General features: G+C 36.2%; 1 protein-coding gene across 4 annotated transcripts in view; it reads right to left on the minus strand.

Moving 5' to 3' along the window:
• Nucleotides 1–18,748: 18,748 nt before the first annotated feature.
• Pcdh9 (protocadherin 9) overlaps nucleotides 18,749–23,202 on the minus strand; it is an 844,187-nt gene continuing 839,733 nt past the window's right edge. For 3 of the 4 annotated variants that reach the window (XM_031362240.1, XM_031362243.1, XM_031362244.1), the window contains one exon: nucleotides 18,749–20,936. In XM_031362240.1, coding sequence (XP_031218100.1) covers nucleotides 20,563–20,936 — 374 coding nt within the window. In that variant the 3' untranslated portion in view covers nucleotides 18,749–20,562. The remainder of the gene's footprint in view (nucleotides 20,937–23,202) is intronic. The other variant, XM_031362242.1, reaches the window with a different exon arrangement.

Consider the following 23,202-nt stretch of genomic DNA (forward strand, 5'->3'; position numbering starts at 1 on the left):
TGTTACAAATGGTTACCTCACCACTGCATTTTGATATAATACAGTATAAGCAGTTCTTAGCTTTCCCTAGGTAACAGTTACCTGGACCATCATTCATGTCCATATTTTATGCCGTGGGAAGGTCTGCCACTCTACCTCTTGTTCCTTAGAATAAACAGCTCCTGGCTTGTTCTTTATGTCTCATCCTACTGAATACATTCCTACATATAGCAGCTTGATTGATGAAGCACTACTTGACTTGTACACAGAAGGGCCATGGCAGCAACTTCACTCTTCAACTCAGTCATCCTTTCAAAGCATACAAAAACCTGCCTCCTTGCATCTGCATGCAGAGAGAATTGAGTAGCGTGTGTTTCTGTGATACTTAGCTGGTTAATTATTTACATAGACCTTAATCTGTAGAGGAAACATAATGAGCTATATTGTTAGATTTTGAGTATTGAGACTTATCCAATGGTGTGAATGGAATGAAGAGTATAGAATGAGAAAAACAATCTTGAGGAAATTTTCCATTTGAAACATGAAAAAAGAAGCCATCAAAATGATTCAATGAGTCAATGAGCTTCAGTCAAGCCAGAAGTTGAAGGATTTATCAGATGTTAGCTCTGTTCACCAATTTTAGGGCCAATCCTGTTAAATACTCTATTGAGTAGTTTAAATGCTGTTCTAGTGGAAGTAAATATTGGTGTTACATGATATCTTTTCTTAGAATTCTTCAAGTACATAACATATACCAATCTGACACAGATATAATTAATAAGTTGTTAAGAATGTATAATAGACATGTGTGCATGTATATAAAAATTCTATTATTCCCTATGTATGCATAAAATTTGGAAAGACTCCAAAATTGACATTTTAAAGAACATACTGATAGATATCGTTCATCATTGTCAATGTATCTTTTACTTTAAAGATGTTATTGTCATCTGAGAGGCTTACTGCTGAATAGATTCATTCTTAATAGCTCTTTCAGAACTCTGGTAGGTTGTATCATCTCAGCTCTTCTGGCTTAACCTACTCCCCAAATAAATGATTTAAACCAGCTTCTCTTTGGCTTCTCACTGAATTTCTTTGCTTGCGCTTATAAGTAACTTTGGGAATACGTTTTAATCTTCTGGTTCCTTCTCATTCTCTGGTTCATCTGTGCCCAGCTTGCTCTCTCTTCAACCTGTCTCTATCAAACAATCCCAGTAAAAATATCATAAAGTCATACCATACACACACTACACATCTATTTCTCTTTCCTGTCTTTATGAGAATTGACTCTAACTCATTCTGCCAAATCTTTCAATGATCCATCACTTTTTTCTGTCCCTCAATTATAGGTCACTTTCAATCATGGCTGTTTCTTTCTATAAACTAACTATTCCTTCATTGTTAGGGATTAAAGCTGTGTACTAAGTGGATGTGTGTACTATAGCTAGATCATATAGACCTAGAACATCTTGGGATGTTATTCTTTGAGTAGCCATATTGCTGGATTAAAATTCCTTTACGTATCATAACATTGATAAAAATCTTTCTCACATTGATGAATGTGCACATACATACATGCATTTCCTCTGCATTTGGAATGAAATTATTTTAGCTTTTATAAAATGATAAATGATTGAAGGTTAAAATGTAATATAAGAATTAAAGCTTACTATGTTGAATTGTCTTAATGAAGTAATGGTTTTATGTAATGTTATTAAAATAAGTAATTGAGTATGTGTAATATGTTATGCTATTTGTTATTATTCTAAACCACAGATATGGCTGCAAATTGTAAACTACAGAGAAGTAACATTTCAAATACATGGCTAACCTTTCATGGAACAAAATGAATACTAATATTAAACTAAATGGTATGACCTTGACATTATGAGTAATCTGTTTCATATATGTAATCTCAGATTATTATTTGTTAAATTAGATAGAAATGTATTTCTTCATTTGCAAGTAAGACAAACTGTAGGATGTAAGAACACTTACTCAGATTGGTGATGCAGGAAGAGAGGGTATTTATGTTTAAAGTGTCACATACAGCTTTCTTCATGATGCCTAGGGAATCCATTCTAGGAATGCATTTGAGAATGCACCTTGCCTTAGTGTCAAGTGGAGCCACATGACCATGATGAGAAGAAAATAGGCTTTAATTGTTAATTCTCAGTTAGCTTTAGGATCATTTTAATGAACTATTTATTGGTAATGGAAGAGGTATATGGAGCTTACTTTGTTTCTTGCCAGTTTTTTTCTAAAGTTATAAACACAAAATAAGTATATAAAGGTGGTGAAAGTCCTAGACATACCAAGAGCAGGTAAAAAAGAAAATATTACTTATTTGTAACATTAAGGACTTCAGTAACACTATAAAAGTGCAATTTGGACTATACTCACTATAAATGTGTCATTTTATACTGTTTTATTGTGTCCCAAGGCTAAAAAAGCACAACTGTTTTATATACTTACTTGCACATACATGTGTGAACATTTACACACAGAGACACACAGTGAGGGAGATACACACATTCATATATATATATATATATATATACATATATATATATGTGTAATATATATACATATATTTAATTTAAGAATTGGATCATCCATTAAATGTATTATCCATTGTGCACTCTAAACTCAAACTGAAAAGGGAATATTCATTTCAGAGCTAGTTAATAAATCATTTTCTGTTGTTTTAAACATGGTGATTTGTCATTCAGTCCCAAAACAAAATGTGCTTGAATTTTTCATAAGGAGGGAGTTTTGCTCACCATTAGAGCTCATTCCCTACAGTCAGGCAAGCAGTCTGGCACTGCAACTGTTAACTCCAGGATCATTATTGCATTTAATTAAACTTACTCTCCGGAGTCAAGTGGTAATGACCAATCCACATATATTTATTTTTTCCTATTTCTTTTAGAACTTTATATATTGTGTTTATATATTGTGTTTATAAATCTACTCTCTCTAACTCTTCCCAGATCCACCTTTACTTTGATACTAACAAAACTTTGAGACTTTGACATTTTTGTTGTTGTAGTTGTTGGGTTTTGTTTTTTGATTTTTGGGGTTTGTTTTTTGTGTTTTGTTTGTTTTTAACATTTAAGATCAATATTCGTAAATGCCCTGTACTTAAGAGAGTGGTTAACCTTTAAACTTACCAGGGACTATACAGTCTTTTTATTGATTATTCACTTACATTCTGCTCACTGCCCCCCTACCAGTTACCCTCACAAGTCCGCTCCCATCCCCTCTTGCCTTCTGCTCTGAGTGAGTTAGGGTCCCCTGCTTATCACCCTACCATGGTGCAGCAAGTGTCTGAAAGGCAAGGCTCATCCTCTCTCACTGATGCCAGACAGGGCAGCCCAGCTAGAAGAACATAGCCCACAGACAGGTAATAGGTTCTGAGAAATCCCCCAATTGCACTCTAACTGATCAGTACCCATATGAAGACATATCTGAACATCTAGCTACGTATGTTCTGGGAGGCCTTGGTACAGCCCATATATGCTTTTCAGTTGGTGGAGCCCCAAGGGTCTAGGATGGTAAACTCTGTTGGACTTCTTATGGATTTCCTATCCCATCCAGGACCAAAATCCTTCACCATTTTCTTCAATGAGGGTCTCCAAGCTCCGTCCTCTATTTGGTATATATGTCTGCACCTGTCTGAGTCAGTTGATGGATTAAGCCTCTCAGAGGACAGTAAGGTTAGACTCCTGTCTGCAAGTATAACAGAGTATCATTGCTAGTATGAGGGATTAATGCTTCCTCATGGGTTAGGTCTTAAGTTGGGCAGGTATTGGCTAGACAATGCTTCAATCTCTGCTCCATCCCCAATCCCTGCATTTCTTGTACACAGGATAAATTTATTATCTAAAGTTTTGTGAGTGGATTGGTGGATCTATCACTCCAAGGGGTTCCTGCCTGACTACATGAGGTGACCACTTCAGGTTCCAAATCCCCAATACTGTGAGCCATAGCTAAGGCTACTCCCATTGATTTTTAAGGGCCTCCCTTATCAGAAGTCTTTGTGTCATCCTGGAGATGGCATTCACTTCCCAATCCCCATCATTTGTAGATTTCTATTCATTCTCATGGTGATCTCCCCTGTCCCTCCCACTCCTGATTTTGAACCACTTATTCTCCTCCCCATCCCCTCTCATATCCAGTTCCCTCCCACCATCTGGCTCTTATGACTATTTTATTCCCCTTTCTAACTGAGAGCCAAGCACCCTCACTTGTGCCTTCTGGTTTTACTTCTTTGGGTCTGTGGAATTTAGCATGGGTACCCTGTACTTTATGGCTAGTATTAATGTATAAGTGACTATATACCAGGCATATCATTTTGTGACTGCATTAACTCAGGATATTCTTTAGTTCCATCAATTTGCTTGCAAAATTCGTGATGTCATGCTTTTCTATTTTTTTAGTTACATTTGATCTGTTTACTCTCTATGTTTCCTTTAGGATAACAAATACTGCTGCCTTTAGGCCACCGATTCTTCAGTGGATTGTAATGGAAAGTTCATATCATCCTATGTATTTTTCCTCTCACATTGTATATTTTTTTCATTTTTTTTTTAAGACAGGGTTTCTCTGTGTATCCCTGGTGGTCTTGGAACTCACTCTGTAGACCAGGCTGGTGTTGAACTAAGAAATCTACCTGCCTCTGCCTCCCAAGTGCTGGGATTAAAGGAATGTGCCACCACCACCCTTCTATTTTTTCATTTTCTTATTGGTTATTTTATTTATTTACAGTTCAAATATCATTCCCCCACCCAGGGTTCCTCTCCACAAGCCCCCATTCCCCTCCAGCTCCCTTGCCTCTTTTAGGGTAATCCCCCACCAACATACCTACTCCTGCCTCAGTACCTTAACATTCCCCTACCCTGGGTCATTGAGCCTACACAGGACCAAGCGGCTCCCTTCCAGTGATGCCTGCTAAGGCAATCCTCTGCTACATATCCAGATGGAGCCATGAGTCCCCCAATGTATACTCTTTGGTTGGTAGTTTAGTCTCTGGGAGTTTTGGGGGGATCTGGTTGGTTGATATTGTGGTTCTTCCTATGGGGTTGCAAAACCCTTCAGCTCCTACAGTCCTTGCCCTAACTTACCCATTGGGGTTCCCACATTCAGCCCAATGTTTGGCTGAATACATTCACTTCTCAATGACTGTCTTTGTTTTTAATAGCTAAATAATATCCCACTGTGTCGATTCAGCACATTTTTTATCCATTCTTCAGTTGAGGGACATCTACATTGTTTCCAGTTTCTGGCTATTATAAATAAAGCTGCTACGAACAGAGTTGAGCAAGTGTACTTGTGGAATATGGAGCATCTTTTAGGTATATGCCCAGAAGCAGTATAGCTGGGTCTTCAGGTAAAAGTATTCACAGTTTTCTTAAAAACTACCAGTATTACTAATGGATTTCCAAAGTACTTATACAAGTTTGCAATCCCACCAGCAATGGAGGAGGGTTCTTTTTGCTCCACATCCAGCATGTGCTAGCTCCTGATCACAGCCATTCTGATGGGTATAAAATGGAACTTCAGAGTTATTTTAATTTGCATTTCCCTAATGATAAAGACTTTGAACATTTCTTTAAGTGCTTCTCAGCCATTCAAGATTCCTCTGTTGAGAAATCTATGTTCAGTTCTGCACACAACTTTTTAAGAGTTATTGGTGTTTAAATAATTGACTTCTTTCTAAATTTTAGATATTAGCCCTCTGCGAGATAGAGGATTGGTGAAAGTTCTTTCCCAATCTTTAGGCTGCTGTTTTGTCCTATCAACACAGTCTTTTACTTTACAGAAGCTTTACAGTTTCATAAAGTCCCATTCACCAGTTTTTGATCTTAGAGCCTGAGCCATTGGTATTCTGTTTGGTAATTTGCCTCCTGTACCACTGCATTCAAAACTATTTTGCATTTTCTCTTCTATGAGATTTAGTGTAGACTGTTTGATGTTGAGGTCCTTAATTAGATTGGACTAGAAGTTTATGCAGGGTGATAAAGATGGATTCATTTGCATTCTTCCAAATGTAGGCATCCAGTTAGACCAACACCATTTGTAGAAGATGATTTCCTTTCTCCATTGTATTGCTTTGGCTTCTTTTTCAAAACTCAAGTGTCCATATGTATATGGGTTTATTTCTGAGTATTTGATCTGATTATATGGATCAATTTGGCTCTTTCTGTACCAATAACAGTTTTCACCTCTATTGGTTTGTAGTGGATATTAAGGTCGGGAATTGTGACTCCTTCCAAAGTTCTTTCATTGTTCAAGATAGTTTTGGCTATCCTGGGTTTTTATTTTTCAGTATGAAGTTGAGAATTTCTCTTTTGAGGTTTACAAAAAATGAAATTTTGATGAGGATTGCATTGAATCTGTAGATTGCTTTCCTCAAGATATTCATTTTTACTATATTCATTCTGCCAATCCATGAGCATGAAAGATATTTCTATCTTCTGAGATCTTTGACTTCTTTCTTCAGACTTGAAGTTCTTGTCATACAGATTTTTTTACTTGCTTGGTTAGAAGAGTCATTATCAAGGTATTTTATATTGTGACTATTATAGAGGGTATCATTTCCCTAATTTTTTTCAGCCTGTTTATCCTTTAAGTAGAGGAAGGTTACTGATTTGTTTGAATTAATGTTATATCTAGCTATTTTGCTGAAGTTTTTTATCAGCTGTAGGAGTTCTCTGGGGAAATTTTTGTGGTCACTTAAATATACTATTATATCATCTGCAAATAGTTATATTTTGATTTTTTCCTTTCCAATTTGTATCTCTTTGATCTCTGTTTGTTGTCTAACTGCTCTGGCTAGGACTTCAAGTACAATATTGAATAGGTAGGGAGAGAGTGGGCAGCCTTGTCTAGTCCCTGATTTTAGTGGGATTGCTTCAAGTTTCTCTCCACTTAGTTTGATGCTGGCTACTGGTTGGCTGTATATTGCTTCTACTATGTTTAAGTATGGGCCTTGAATTCCTGATCTTTCCAAGACTTTTATCATGAAAGGGTGTTGGATTTTGTCAAATGCTTTCTCACCATCTACTGAGATGATCATATTTTTTTCTTTGAGTTTGTTTAAATAGTAAATTATGTAGATTTATTTCTGTATATTGAAACATTGTTGCATCCCTGAGATGAAGCCTACTTGATCATGATGGATGATCATCTTGATGTGTTCTTGGATTCAGTTTGCAAGAATTTTGTTGAGTATTTTTGCATCAATATTCATAAGGGAAATTGGTCTGAAGTTTTCTTTCTTTGTTAGGTCTTCGTGTGATTTAGTTATCAGAGTAATTTTGGCTTCATAGAATGAATTGGGTAGAGTACCTTCTGTTTCTTTTTTGTGGAATAGTTTGAGGAGTATTTGTGTTAGGTCTTCTTCAAAGGTCTGATAAAACTCTGCACTAAAGCCATCTGGTCCTGGGCTTTTTTTTGGTGGGAGACTATTAATGACTGTTTCAATTTCTTTAGGGGATAAGAAACAGATTAGATCATTTATCTGATCTTGATTTAACTTTGTTACCTGGTATCTGTCTAGAAAACTGTCCATTTCATCCAGGTTTTCCAGTTTTGTTGGGTATAGGCTTTTGTAGTAGGATCTCATGATTTTTTTTTTTGATTTCCTCAGTTTCTGTTGTTACGTCTCCCTTTACATTTCTGATTTTGTTAATTAAGAAACTGTCTCTGTGCCCTCTAGTTAGTCTTGCTAAGGGTTTATCTATTTTGTTAATTTTCTAAAAGAACCAGCTCCTGGTTTGGTTGATTCTTTGTATAGTTCTTTTGTTCTTTTTGTTTCCACTTGATTTCAGCCCTGAGTTTGATTAGTTCTTGCCATTCTTGCCATCTATTCCTCTTGGTTGTATTTGCTTTTTTCTTTTTCTTTCTTTTTTTTTTTTAAAGAGCTTTCGGGTGTGCTGACAAGCTGCTTATGTATGCTCTTTCCAATTTCTTTTTGGAGGCACTCAGAGCTATGGGTTTTCCTCTTAGCTTTGCTTTCATTATGTCCCATAAGTTTGTGTATGTTGTGCCTTCATTTTCATTAAATTCTAAAAAAATCTTTAATCTCTTTCCTTATTTCTTCCCTGACCAAGTTATTATTGAGTAGAGCATTGTTCAACTTCCATGTGTATGTGGCTTTTCCATTGTTTTTGTTGTTAATGATGGCCAGCCTTAGTCTGTGGTGATCTGATAGGATGCATGGGATTATTTCAACCTTCTTGTATCTGTTGTGGCCTGTTTTGTGACCCATTATATGGCCAGTTTTGGAGAAGGTACCCTGAGGGGCTGAGAAGAAGTTATATTACTTTGTTTTAGGATGAAATGTTCTATAGATATTTGTTAAATCCATTTGGTTCATAATTTCTGCTACTTTCACTACATCTCTTTAATTTCTGTTCCATGATCTGTCCATTGCTGAAAGTGGGGTGTTGAAGTCTCCCACTATTATTGTGTGATGTGAAATGCATGCTTTGAGCTTTAGTAAAGTTTCTTTTATGAATGTGGGTGCCCTTGCATTCAGAGCATAGATGTTCAGAATTGAGAGTTCATCTTGTAGATTTTTCTTTTGACAAATATTATTGTCCTTCCTTATCTTTTTTCATAAAGTTGAGTTGAAATTCCATTTTACTTTATACTAAAAAGACAACTCCAGCTTGTTTCTTGGGACAATTTGCTTGGAAATTTCTTTCTAGTCTTTTACTCTGAGGTGGTGTCTGTCTTTTTACTGAGGTGCATTTCCTGTATGCAGCAAAATGCTGGGTCCTGTTTGCGTATCCACTCTGTTAATTTATGTCTTTTTATTGGGGAATTGAATCCATTGATATTAAGAGATATTAAGAAAAGGTGATTGTTGCTTCCTGATATTTTTATTGTTAGAGGTGGAATTATTTTTGTGTGACCTTCTTCTTTTGGGTTTGTTGAAAGGTTACTTTCTTGCTTTTTTTAGGGTGTAGTTTCCCTCCTTATGTTGAATTTTTCATAGGACTGGATTTGTTGAAATCTATAGTGTAAGTTTGGTTTTTCTTATGGACTGGCTTGGTTTATCTATCCATGGTAATTGAGAGTTTTGCTGGGTATAGTAGCCTGGGCTGGCATTTTGTTCTCTTAGGGTCTGTATGACATCTGCCTATGATCTTCTAGCTTTCAAGGTCTCTGGTGAGAAGTCCAGTGTAATTCTGATAAGTCTGCCTTTATATGCTACTTGACATTTTTCCCTTGCTGCTTTTTATATTCTTTCTTTGTTTAGTGCATTTGGTGTTTTGACTATTATGTGACCAGAGGAATTTCTTTTGTGGCCCAGTCTATTTGGAACTCTGTAGGCTTCTTGTATGTTCATTTGCATCTCTTTCTTTAGGTTGTGGAAGTTTTTTCTATAATTTTGTTGAAGATCTTTACTGGCCCTGTAAGTTGGGAATCTTAGCTCTCTTCTACATCTATTATCCTTATGCTTGGTTTTCTCATTGTGTTCTAGATGGTTTGGGTTAAGGAGCATTTTGCATTTCTACATTTTCTTTGACTGTTGTGTCAATGTTTTTTATGGTATCTTTTGCACCTGAGATTCTCTCTTCTATCTTTTGTATTCTCTTGGTGATACTTGCATCTATGATTTCTGATCTTTTTCCTAGGTTTTCTATCTCCAGGGTAGTCTCCTTTTGTGATTCTTTATTGTTCTTATTTCCATTTTTAGTACAATCCACAAACCATAAGAAACTCAATAAGAAGGAAGACAAAATATGGATACTTCATTCCTTCTTAAAAGGGGGAACAGAATACCCATGGAAGGAGTTGCAGAGATTAACTATGGAGCAGAGGAAGGACAATCCACCCTGATATAGCTGTCTCCTGAGAGGCTCTGACAGTACCCAACTAATACAGAATAGAGGCTCACAGCCATCCGTTGAATTGAGTACAGGGTCCCCAATGAAGGAGCTAGAGAAAGGACCCAAGGAGTTGAAGGGTTTGCAGCCCCTTAGGACCAACAATAGTATGAACTAACTAGTAGCCCCAGAGCTCCCAGGGACTAAACCACCAACCAAAGAGTACACGTGGTTGGACTAATTGCTCCAGCAGCATGTGTATAATAAAGGATAGCCAAGTTGGTCATCAATGGGAGGAGAAGCCCTTGGCCCTGTGAAGGTTCTATGCCCCAGTGCAGGGGAATTTTACGGCCAGTAAACAGGAGAGGGTGGGAAGGAGTAGGAGTTTGTTCTTTTTGTTGTTTTTTGGTTTTTTTGTTTTTTGTTTTTTGTTTTTTGTTTTTTTTTTTGGAGGAGAAACTGGGAAAGGAGATATCATATGACATGCAAATAAGGAAAATATCTAATAAAGTAAAATAAAGTACAATTTTTTTAAAAAAGTGGAAATTAATAAAAGGGTAACTGTAAAATACGAATTGTTTATTAATAATATGTTCTGTGAGTATAGCTAAATATTTTTAAATGGGCTTTAAGCATCTTTGATGTTAATGGTTAATTTTCTGCTTTAAAAATAAATAACCACAGAGAATGGAATAATTTCATAAAATAAAATCCAGGTATATAAATGTTTGTATCAAGAAATCTGTTCATGTCATCATTATATATAATATAGTTGATAACAAATGTACTGTATGTTACATAGTACTCAAAATAAAGTGATCTTCAAAATAAAAAAAGGAATAATGTTATCAGATATTTAAATGAATCACACTTTCTAGAAATCAAACAATTTAACAACTAAAAATTTTGGAAAATCTGTACTTTTCTACTGAGAAATACCACATTCAGATATTCTGAGGTGCCTAACCTTTGAAAATTGCCATAAGACATTGTTATTTATGATGTTAAAATTTGAGTAATCTAACACACACACACACACACACACACACACACACACACATACACACACACTGTATCCTTTTGATATAATGTCTCAAGTAAGTTTACATTTTTGTCTTGAGGTACATATTGCCCATTGACAAATTGAACACAAATGCAAACAAATAGAACACTATATCTCTGTTTAGAAGAACATTTTGGTTATTCATAAATGATAAAGTCTATTACAGTTTTCCTTTCTTCTTACCTTACACTATACTTATACTATATTTATTGTTACTGGTGATGTGTGATACAGAGAAAACTAGGCTCTTACTTAACTAGGATCACATTGTTTCTAGAATGTATATACAGTCTACCTACATAGAATGACTTGGGGAAAAGTGATGTTTATTCATTCACTTAATCATTGAATATATAATGTATATCAAGTTGATGCCTGTCATGATTAAGTTCTGAATATTCAGAAATTAAAATGACTAATCGTTGCTAATCTATGGACTAAAAACAATGACTAAGATATAGAAAGCTGAAAGTACACCATTTAAAGTTTAAGAATAGATGATAATGATATCAAGATAACAAAGAGTTGCTACTTTTGAACATTTACTAATATATACTTTTAGTGAACTGAATGTGAGTGAGAAAGTATTATGGCACATATTTTAGTACTATAAAATTATAGGTTAATACTAAATGTTTAAACACTGACTTTTTGGTATTACACACACACACACACACACACACACACACACACACACAAATTATCATTATGAAAACTTGTGGAAAGAGAAAAAAAAATAAAGAAAATATTTAGTATGTAATCACTGTGCCTTTAAAAACATTGGGCAAATTTTAAAGTGGTCTCTCTGACAAGAACCAGTGAAGGAGATTTCTTCAGGGAGGGAAAATGAACTCTACTGGAAACAGAACAATGAGGCATTTTTTATGCTCTCAATTCCATTCTTCCTTTTCATCGTTGAGTTTGCCCTCATACAAAGTAGCACACTGCAGCCACATTAAAATTGAGATCACAAAGCATCCTTTTCATCCCTCACTGCCAAAGCTTCTCACTAATAATAATTAGCCACTCTTGGCTTCCTGCCAGCAATTTAATAAATACTGAAACAGCTTAGCGCCTCAGCTGCATTCCTAGCTACAGCTAGGGGAAGATGGGATCCTGAATGAGAATTGCTGAATAGCGTGAGGGCAGCAAAGCTACTCAGTTGGCTATTAATGAATGGCCAGTCTGTATGCATATTTTATGTTGTGTGTGTAAAAATGAGTATTAATTAGGTCACATTTAGTCTTATGAACTTTAGTTCTATATCCGGCTCACAAAGCTGATAAGATAGCAACTGTACATTTGGTAAGGACACTCTTATATGATTATGATTTTACACATTATCTAAGTGTGCATTTTTATTTAATTTAATAATTATTATTTTGAAGAAAATGATTATTCTTGACATTCAGTGACTACACAGTACAGTAAAATAGATTCTTTATTAATTATTAACTTTTTCTAGAATGAATCAATTCTTTAGCTTTGTTTGTGATCTCCACTCAGCTGGAATTGGAGCCATTTTGAGGGTGGTATGAAAATTTCCTAGAATATATGATGGTGATCCTAGTAAGAACCCCTAGCAATGGAGGATACAGTCTAAACAAGCCGTCTTCTGTACCCAGGCAACACTTCTAGTTGTAGGACTGAATTATATTTGTTTGAGTTGTTGACTGAAGGTGCTCCATGGAAATTTGGAATCAACCCAGGCTGATGGTAGGGGAAAGGATCCTTCTCTGAAAACTAACAGTGGGAACTTCTTTTCAAGTACAACATTAACACAGGACACTGAACTTTAGGGAGGTCAAACTGATGCCTACATGAAGCCTCCATCCCTACATTCTAGTCTCTCTGGCACTGGCGGGTACTCTGAAGGCTATGGATAAAGAAACCTCTATCAGCACAACCACAAATCCTTGATCTACAATGTGTCTGGCCTGCAAGATGTGTTGGGGTAAGGGTGGCTCAGAACTTGTGGGACAGTGGCCAACCAATGTCTGGTTTGACTTGAGGTTCATGTCACATGAAGGAGCCTATTTTTCTATATGGTGGTTTGAATAAGAATAGGCCCTGTAGACTCATGTGTTTGAATGCTTGGTCCATAGGCAGCAGCATTGTTCGGAAGTGTGGCCATTTAGAGAAGCTGTGGCCTAGTTAGAGAAAGTGTGTCACTGCGGGGCAGGCTTTGAGGCCTCAGCAGTTCAAGCCAGGCCTAGAATGTCTCAATCTCCTTCTGTTGTCTATGGATGCAGATCTAGAACTCTCAGCTCCTTCTCCAGCATCATGTCTGCCTGTGTGTCACCATACTTCTCACCATGATGATAATGGACTAAACCTCGGAAACTGTAAGCCACTTATAAATTAAATGTTTTCTTTATAGGAGTTGCTTGATCATGTTTTCTCTTCACAGCAATAGATATACTAACTGAGACAGAAGTTGGCGCCAGGAACTGTGTTATTGCTGTGATAGGCCTAACAATGTTTTTGTTTAGAGGAATGTGGACCTTGGTACTCTGGTTTAGAAAAGCAATGAAATGCTTTAAACATGGTTTAAAGAGCCATACTAGAAGGTTAGTGGAATACACTGTTGCTAAGGGTGATTTGAACTGTGAGGTCTTGGATCAGAGGTTTCAGAGAAGAATTTTAGTATGTGACCTAAAGCCTGTTCTTGTAATATTTTCATGAAGATTTTGACCTTGTCAGAAAATTCTACTTCAGGCTAAAGTGAGGAATTTTGGATTAATTCTATTGAAAGAAGAAATCTAAAAACAAGGTAGTACAGATTCTATCCTATGGTTAATATATTACTCTTATGCAAATCTATAATGAAAAGGAGCAAGAAGAGCAAGGTAAAATACAAAATGTACACTTTCAGGAGAAAAGGGACACCAGGAAATGGAATGGAACTAAGTCCTGTGTTAAAGAGATAAAAGTTTAAAGAAAAACTATATGTTAAATGAAATAATGGTAGTGGTAACCTCAGGGCAAGAATCCACTCAGGTAACCTTCCAGTTTATGAAAACGAATTAAAGAAAAGGAAAAGAGACTTAAAGTGGAATGTAATTAAAAAAAATTTAGGGACAGGTTTGGTGTCCACACCTTTAATCCCACCACTTGGAAGACAGAGTTTGGCAGTTCTCTAAATCTGATTCCTGATCCCAGAGCAAGTATCAGAATATCCAAGTTTAGTCAGTGAAGGTAACCATAGTAAACAGGAAAACTGGTGAGGATATAATTGAATGAGGAGGCCATGTTACAGTCCCAGAAAGCAGCAAAACTTGGCAACTTTGGCCATGTGGCTTTAGGTTCAAGGATAGAAAAATGAGGTTGTAAAATCTCCCTTCATGATTAAGGAAAGCCACTGAAGCCAGGTCTGTGGCAGGGGTGTCTCTGAGTGGAGGTCCAGACAGGCAACTGTGTGAAACTGTGATGGTGAAGCTTTGATTGACTTGGAAAACCAAACAACCCGATGAAAAAATGGGGTATAGAACTAAACTGAGAATTCATGGCAGAGAAGTCTTGAATGTCTGAGAAACACATAAAGAAATGTTCAAAGTCCTTAGTGATCAGAGAAATGCAAATCAAAATGATCCTGAGATACCACCTTACACCAGTCAGAATGGCTAAGATCAAAACCACAAGTGACAATACATGTTGGTAAGGTTGTAGAGAAAGAACAACACTTCTCCATTGCTTGTGGGATCACAAACTGGTACAACCATTCTGGAAATCAATCTAGAGGTTCCTCAGAAAACTGGAAATAGATCTACCTGAAGACCCAGCTATACCACTCTTGGGCACATACCTAAAATATGCTCAACCGTGCAACAGAGACATATGTTTCACTATGTTCATAGCAGCTTTGTTTGTGATAGCCAGAAACTGGAATGTCCCATGACAGATGAACGGATACAGAAAATGTGACTCATTTACACAATGGAATACTACTCAGCTATTAAAAATGAGGACATCCTGAGTTTTGCAGGCAAATGAATGGAACTAGAAATTATCATCCTGAGTGAGGTAACTCAGACCCAAAAAAACATGCATGGTATGTACTCACTAATAAGTGAATATTAACCAACCAACCAAGAAACAAACAAACAAAAAGAAAAACCAAAGCAAAACAACACCCCAAGTGCCAAATACCCAAGATACAGCCCACAGAACTCAAAAAGGTCAACAAGCTGAAGGGCCCAAGTGAAGTGAGGAGGAGAAAAAAGCAACTGCAAGGGGAGAGGGAAGGGAATGGGAGGGAAAAGGAATGTAGAGAGAGAGGAGAACATGATCGGGTCTTATTGGGTGGGGGAAAAGGACTGAAATCCTGAGGGCCAGCAGAAAGAATGGAAACATGCAACCTCATGAGGTAGGAGGTTGGGGAGACCCTCCAGAATGTACCAGAGACCTGGGAGGTGAGAGACTCTCAGGAGTCAAAGAGAGGGATCTTAGATGAAGTGCCCTATGTTGAGGAGAGAGAACTTGTAGATCCAAACTCCAGCAGAAAGACAGAACATCAAGTGAGGGATGGGGTTGCCATCCCACAGTCCAAACTCTGACACATAATTGTTCCTGTATGAAAGAACTACACGGATGGAAATGGAGAGGAATCTGAGGAAAAGAAGGTCCAGCAACATACCCAAAGTGGGATCCAGCTCAAGGGGAGGCCCCATGACCTGATACTATTACTGAGGTTATCAAGCTCTCATAAAAAGGAACTTAGCATGGCTGCTCTGCAAAAGACCAAACAAGCAGCTAAAAGAGTCAGATGCAGATATTAGGACTCAACTAATAGACAGAAGCTGCTTACCCCTGTGCTTGAATTAGGAGAAAGCTGGAAGAAGCTGAGGAGGAGAGCAACCCTGTAAGAGGACCAGCAGTCTCAATTAACCTGGACCCCAAGATCTCTCAGATACTCTAACGCCAAACAGGCAGCATAGACCAGCTTATATGAGTCCCCCAAAACATATACAGCAGAGGACTGAAGGGTCTGGGTTTAGTCAGAGAAGATGCACCTAACCTTCTAGAGACTGGAGGTCCCAGGGAGTTTTGAGGTCTGATGGGGTGGAGGTAGGGGGTAGGGACATCCTTGTAGAGACAGGGAGACAGGGAAGAGGTATGGAATGTGGAACAGTCAGAGGGTAGACCGGGAGGGGAACAAAATCTGGAGTTTAAAATAAAATAAAATAAAATAAATAGAATTTGAAAAAAATTAAAGTTACACATATCAACACAGAAAAAATCACAGATGTGAAGAAAATCTGAAAAAAAAACTTGGAGGTTCCACAGCCCCGAGGTACTTGTGGAGAGCTACTAACAGGGTAAGGAACCAGCCCAAGAGAGAGAAGGTTTTTGTAGTCATCAAAGCTGAAAGGACTTGGAGATCTGAAGAGCATTTTGACATCAGACATGGAGAATGCAGAGTTTGGAGTTTTCCCAGCTGATTTTATGGCTTGCTTTGGTCCGGTCCTTCTTCACTAGGCTCCCTTCTGGAATGTTAATGTATATCCTGCATAATTATATGTTGTTAAGTATGTAATCTGCTTTTTCATTTTCATTTTACAAGGGATTAAAGTTAAAAAGCTGCATGAATCTTAGATAAGACTTTGAACTTTGGACGTCTAAGCAAATTTGAGACTGATAGAGACTATGAGACTTTTGAAGTTGAACTGAATACATTTTTGCATTGCAGTGTAGTGACAAGTCTACAGGAGCTAAGAGTAGAATGTGGTAGTTTGAGTAGGAATGGCCCCCATAGACTCCTGTGCTTACATGTTTAGCTTATAAGGAGTGGCACTATGAAGAGATATAGTCTTGTTGGAGTAGGTGTGGCCTTCTTGGAGAAAGCATGTTCACAGTGAAGGCAGCCCTTGGGCTTTCTATGCTCAAGCTGTAATGTGTGGCTAATAGTCCTCATCTGAAGATATGTTGATGCCTGTGGATCAAGATGTAGAACTCTAAGCTCCTTCTCTGGAACCATGACTGCCTACATGTTATCATATTTTAGCCATGATAATGAAGGACAAAATCTCAGAAACTGTCAGCCAGCCTCAAATTAAATATTTTCCTTTTATTGTCATAAATGAGGTGTTTCTTCCCAGCAATGGAAACCCTAAGATACCCTACACTTCCTGGAAGACTAGGAAAAGGAGACTGGAAAGCCAAGAGAGCTATGGTAGAACTAAACATAACTGGCAAAACTAAAACAAAATATAAAAAGCAACGAAATGAATCAAATTGTTCCAAATGATATGCTGCTATACTCGTAGGTATGCATCTTGACTCTTTGTCATCAGACAGACTTCCTCTGGAAGGCAATGGTAGTATGTGCATAGAGTCTACATTTGAAATCTCCATCAGGAAACCTCAGGGAAGAGGGGATCAGGGCAGAGTATAGGAATCAGAAGGAATGGAGAACATGGCCCACTGAATTAACAAAGAAGGGCTTATATGTGGTCTCACAGACTGAATTAGCAAGCAAGGTGTCTGCATGGTCTACATGTCTGTGATTACTATTAGCTTAGTTGTTTTGTGGTATGGAACTAATTCTAAACTGTGGGGAAAAACATATCTTTGACTCTTTTGCCTGGTCTTCAGACTCTTTTCCCTCTATTGAATCACATCATCCAGTCTTCATATGAGGGGTTTTGCCTATCTTATTGTATCTTGTTTTGTTCTGTTGGGCTGTTGTTTCCTGGAGTATTGCTCTTTCGTGAAGGAAAATGGAAGAAACGTAAACTGGGGAAAGGAAAGATAAGGAAGGAGAATCTGGGAAGCGTGGAGGTAAAACTGGTCAGGGTGTATTATATGAGAAAAGAATCTATTTTCAATAAAATAAATAAAAGTAAAAATATTCACAGAGCATATAACTTAATGTCTTGATAAGTGTGGATCTTATTACACATGTTTAAAGAGATATTGCAGGCACAAAACAATAGAATTTCTTTTCAAAGTTTCTAGTTGGTTCAGAAAAGGAACCTTTTTTTTTGTATGAAAACAGAATCGTAATTGTTTTATATTCATACTCCTCAGATCAGGGTGGAATGATTTAGCTGATTTCTAAAAGTAAATAAATGAATAAAGTAGACTTTGCAGATTATAATATTTTTCAAAAAGTGCCTGTGTGTATGTATGTGTGTGTGTGTGTGTGTGTGTGTGTGTGTGTGTGTATGTACATTCAACAAAGTGAATGGATAAATATACGGATTTATCCATTCACTTTGTTTTCTGGTGAAGGAAAGCAGAAATAATAGTGTACTTCAAATCAGTGAATGGATAGGTCTGGTTTAATCAGAGGTTGGGTTGTTATGGAACATCAAACTGGTGGTACAAACCAAAGTGTTTATGTTGTCTCTGACCCTTGTTTCTTGTTTATAGATCCCGAATGATCTCAAAGAAAGGCATCAAAATTCTTTATCCAGACTCCCACTCCAATAGAAACAAATATCAACTATTGTATGGTAAACATGAACAGATGACATATATTTGAATGTATCTTATTAAGTCCATTGCATAGGATTCTATGCTTGCTTTCAGATCTAGAAATAAAATAAAATAAAAATAACATAAAGCTTTGTCCATCAAATTACTGGTCTTAACCCAGTTTCTGATTTAGTTTAAATCTAGGAATCATGGGTTAGATGAATTAATTTCCTCTATGAATTTCCTTAGAACATAATTTCACAGGCCACCTGAAAAACTGAAATTTTCATTTGAAGGCATATTTTCACTGCATAAGTCTTGCAAATACATAACTCCTCCTTGAATTATAAGTTACACATGAATTTTCTTAATGCATTCTTATCCAAACAGTAGAATGGAGATAAATAATTAATTTGGATCTTGAGCAAGAATAAACACAACACAATCAGTAATTCAGAACATTTATTGCAAGAGCTGAATAATTGTAAATAACGTAGAACTGGCAAAGCAGTAACAAGGATAATTGTTTAGATATTTATTTTGTCAAAGTCATCAAACACCCCTCACAAACCGACAAAAATGACTTCAATAAGCAATGCACCCCTACCCATTATTTTCCATTATACTGTGGAAAAATGTGAACTGCTATTTACAAAGTAACTTTATTTTTGGTAAGAACAAATTAACTATTGGATTAGCGATTTTTTTAAACTTTTTTCTTTTTTTTTTTTTAACTTTTAAATTGATGGTGAACCGTGGCATTAATATAACTTTCACTCCTTTCAATAAAGACATTTTGTTGCATGCTATTTATTTGTTTAAATCATCTGTCATGCCTTAACAAAAAACCTCCTAAGAATGTTCAAATTTGGATTTGTTTGCACGTGCAACTGAGATCTTATTAACATTATCTGTCACTCCCTTGGTTTGACCCAAGTGACAAAATGCTGGTACCTGCCAGGCATTGACCAACTATGATAACAAACAGTTAAACAGCAATAATTAGAGATTTATCCCTTTATTTTCCCCAACTACCTACCTGGAGAATGTTCTGTTACATCATGAAGGCACAACACATTAAATATTTTGTGGCTATGGTCTAATAACACTTGTGTTACAACAACAGTATTGTATATGAGGATCAACACAAACTCTGTCATTTCAACAAAGTTGGAGACACACATTTGCCCAATTGAAACTATTTTTGAGTAACGATTTTTTTCATCAATATATACTGATTTTAATACAGTAGTTTGAAAGAGTAACAAGTACAGAATATTATATCACATTTGATGGATAACACTTCCCATCACTTTCTCACTTAATGGTACTAATTAAGTCATTTTTAATTTTGCCTACCTTGAAAGTAAGGATATCAAAGCGAGGTTCTGAATTTCCAAGAGTTTGAAGAAGTATTTGTCTGCTGCTATTGTTGTTTGAAGTTTTCATAGTTTCTTTTGTCTTTATATTTTTACAGAGTTCTAACATTCTAAGTTATCATATAAGAAGCAAAAATTCAGAACCATTTTAAAACACAAATATTTAAGAGTCTTTGAACAATGTGTGCCAAGACAGACTACTAACGCAGAAACACCTCACTGAAAGAAACAACAAAAATAAGAAGAAAGAGGGAAATTGAGAAAAGGAAAGAAGCAACCATCAACACAGAATTATGCTACAACATTTTTAGGTGAGTGCTATAAGTACACAAAAGTTGTTAATAATAGCTTGCTTCTATTTACAAATACTTTAACACTGATTGACTTACAAGTGTCCACTAACGGTGTTAACAGCACAATAGGTTTAATGCTTATCTTTTAAAGTTTTGTTTGAAGTATAATGTCAAGTATAGAGGTCCCAGATAAATCAAAGACAAAAAGAGCACAAATTTCTAACTGGATATGTTTTGTCAGTCATTCTAATCCGTGGAACTTTCTTACTCTCCAAATGCATATTCTATTGTTCATAGCAGCAGTCCAGGGTCAAAAGAAAATGCAGTAATAAAAATAAATTGCACAATGGAGAGATCTCTGGAGAGTTTAATCAATTCTAGTAAAGAACATCATCACATGGCTAGTAGAACTATTTTCTCTCTTATGTTGCAAAGCACTGTATCCTCCATCGTGCTAACACAATGTTATGAGTATTCCCTACTATAAGGGGTATAGTTGTAGAGATCTATCGAATACATAAAGCTCCAACACACAGTATTAGCATGTCTATTTAGATTAAAGGTATTAGGTCCCATACAGCTTCAGCTTAGAGTTGGTGCTCCTTAGGACTCTCAATCGTGCCTCCTGCTTGCTTATAGGACTTCAGATTTGCCAGAGGAATGTCTGCCATGTGGCTGCCATTGTTGAAATGGCCTTCATTGGAGCCATACTGCTTCCGGTCATTGAACTGGTTCCTGTTGGTGTCTTCTTTCCACGCTCTTGTCAGGGTGTGCCCATTCACAAGCTTGTCTTTCTTGATCCATTCTTTCTGGGGTGCAAAGGTTGACAGAGGAGATTTAGGATGTTGGTACGGACCCAAGCCAGGAGGCATCCAGCAATTATCAGAGTGACCCAAAACCAGGCACTCTTGAGTGCACATCTCTGTAGCTTCAGCTAACCCTCGCGGACCCAGAGGTCCATCTGTAGAAGACAAAAGACAGAGAAAGGAAGAAATTGATTAAAATTCTCCTTCAAAATATTTTCAGAGTAAAAAATAGGGTGGCAATCTTATCTTTGCCTGAAATAAACCATTCAGATATATTAGACTCCATCTTTTTAAAGAAGAACACGGCGAACACAGAAGCAAATACATTCATTGTTACCAATTTAAAAATGTGTTTTATATTCTTTCACCCTTCTGTATATCCAAACGCAGAGAATGACAAAAAGACACATATGGTAAACAGAGATATGATCTTGATTAATGGATGGCATATGAATCATTACAGATTTATATATTAAAATTCATGGGGCTATGCTTTAATTTATAAAAAAGTATGAAAACCAGATATTAAAAATTAGAATACGTAAATTATACAATACACAGAAACAAATATCAAATATATACTTGAAAAACAGTGTCATAAAAGGAGAATGCTAGAAATAGTCATGTGGATACAGTTTCTTCTACATTGTGACTGCTATTTTGTTTATATAACATCAAATGAAAATAAATTTTAAATACTTTTTAATAACAATAAATGTTTGTTTCCATAGCCTTCTTGACTAAATATAAGACAGACACATCTACTCATTTTTAATCATTCTAAAACATAAGTAAATATAAACATAATGTATAAGCATAAATAAAAACATTTAACTGATGATTGAGATTGGCTTTTAGTTCCTTATCTAGTTTCTAGATGTATTTAAGCAAAAATAAGTTGAATACGGTAATGCTTTAATATAATCCCAGCTACAATAGCATCCAAATGTTTAAGTCTAGCATTGGCAATATAGTCAAACCACACATGAAAATAAGTAGGAGAGAGAAAATAAACAAACACAGAAAAAAGATCAGCATTCAGACAAGAACTTTGAGGCTAAATAGCTAATTGAATTACATGAATCATAATATTTAAGGGGGAATTTCATCATTATCTGTTTTTACTTATTATCAGAAATTGACATAAAGCATGTACTTTAACCTATATTTTAATTAAATAATTATATTTTAATTAAAGTAATTCTTAATTGTCTAAAAAAATAGAAGGAATCACATGCAGTAATGAAAAACAGTGGTAAAATATTTAAAGAACACGATAGTTTATGTGTGTGTTTGTTTTTTGTTTAACTGATACAATTTTCATTTTATGGTCAAGAGATAAATTATGCCTTGACAAGTAGCAATCAGCTTTTGGAAAGAGGTTAAATGGACAGGTAACACTTAGGTATAAAACATTTTGAATGTGGAGCGTCACCTTAACCTGATCATAACTCTTGCAATCACCACACATGACAGATAGACAAAAGAAATTCAGGAGCTAAAACTTGGCCTGGGCTATAGGAGAAAAATGCTTTCAAAGTAAAGTAAGAAATGAAACAGAAAACAAAAAACAGACATCACTAAAAAAAGACTAAAGTCTAAAACATTTGCATGATGCCTAGATAGAAATTAAAGTAACAAGACCATAATTTGTAATTAAATATTTGCTAAATTTATTTTAACACGTTTAATGTTTTTAAATGCCCAGCATTTAGACTACCTTGATGCTCTTCTGATTCCTTTTTGTATATGATAAATTACTTGCATGATATGGTAGCATCTGATGGGAAAGACTAAGTCACCCATTCACAGGACACATCACTGAGCAAGCTAGAGACGTGAGGCAGACACCCATGGCTGATACCACTATTTCAAACAAGCATACACTCCGCCATATTTCTACATTTAAAAATCTGTTCTGAGAATAACCTTCAAATTTGTTCCGATACAACCTGTGTTCTCATCTCTTCAAAAGCAAACAATTTTATTGTGTTTAAACAGACATTCATTACTTTACACTATTTCTCTCTGAAATCTCCACTGAGGACTTACTTCTTTGGATATTTCATTTAGATTTCTCGATGAGCTTTTTTTTTTTCCTTTTCTCTATAACCTAGCCACACTTTCAAAGTTCAAACTAATTTCTCACTTTTATGTTGGCTGTGGTATGCTTAGTGACTCTATATCCACAGAGCTAACACATTTCACTTAAGCCAAAGCCTGCTTCTTGCAATAGGATCATAAGCCTGCAGCTGCCTTTTCCCTGGCCTGTTTTCATTTAATTACTGGCTCCTTCAAGGGTCATTTCTGTTCCACATTCCTCGAGCAAATTTTCCGGGACCTCAGTGATCCATCCGTAATAGGTATCTTGAAAGTTCCACACATCCTTGTTTTTTAGAGACTAGCAAAATTTCAGACCAC

This window comes from Mastomys coucha, unplaced genomic scaffold (assembly GCF_008632895.1).
Source record: "Mastomys coucha isolate ucsf_1 unplaced genomic scaffold, UCSF_Mcou_1 pScaffold9, whole genome shotgun sequence".
NCBI classification, from domain to species: domain Eukaryota; kingdom Metazoa; phylum Chordata; class Mammalia; order Rodentia; family Muridae; genus Mastomys; species Mastomys coucha.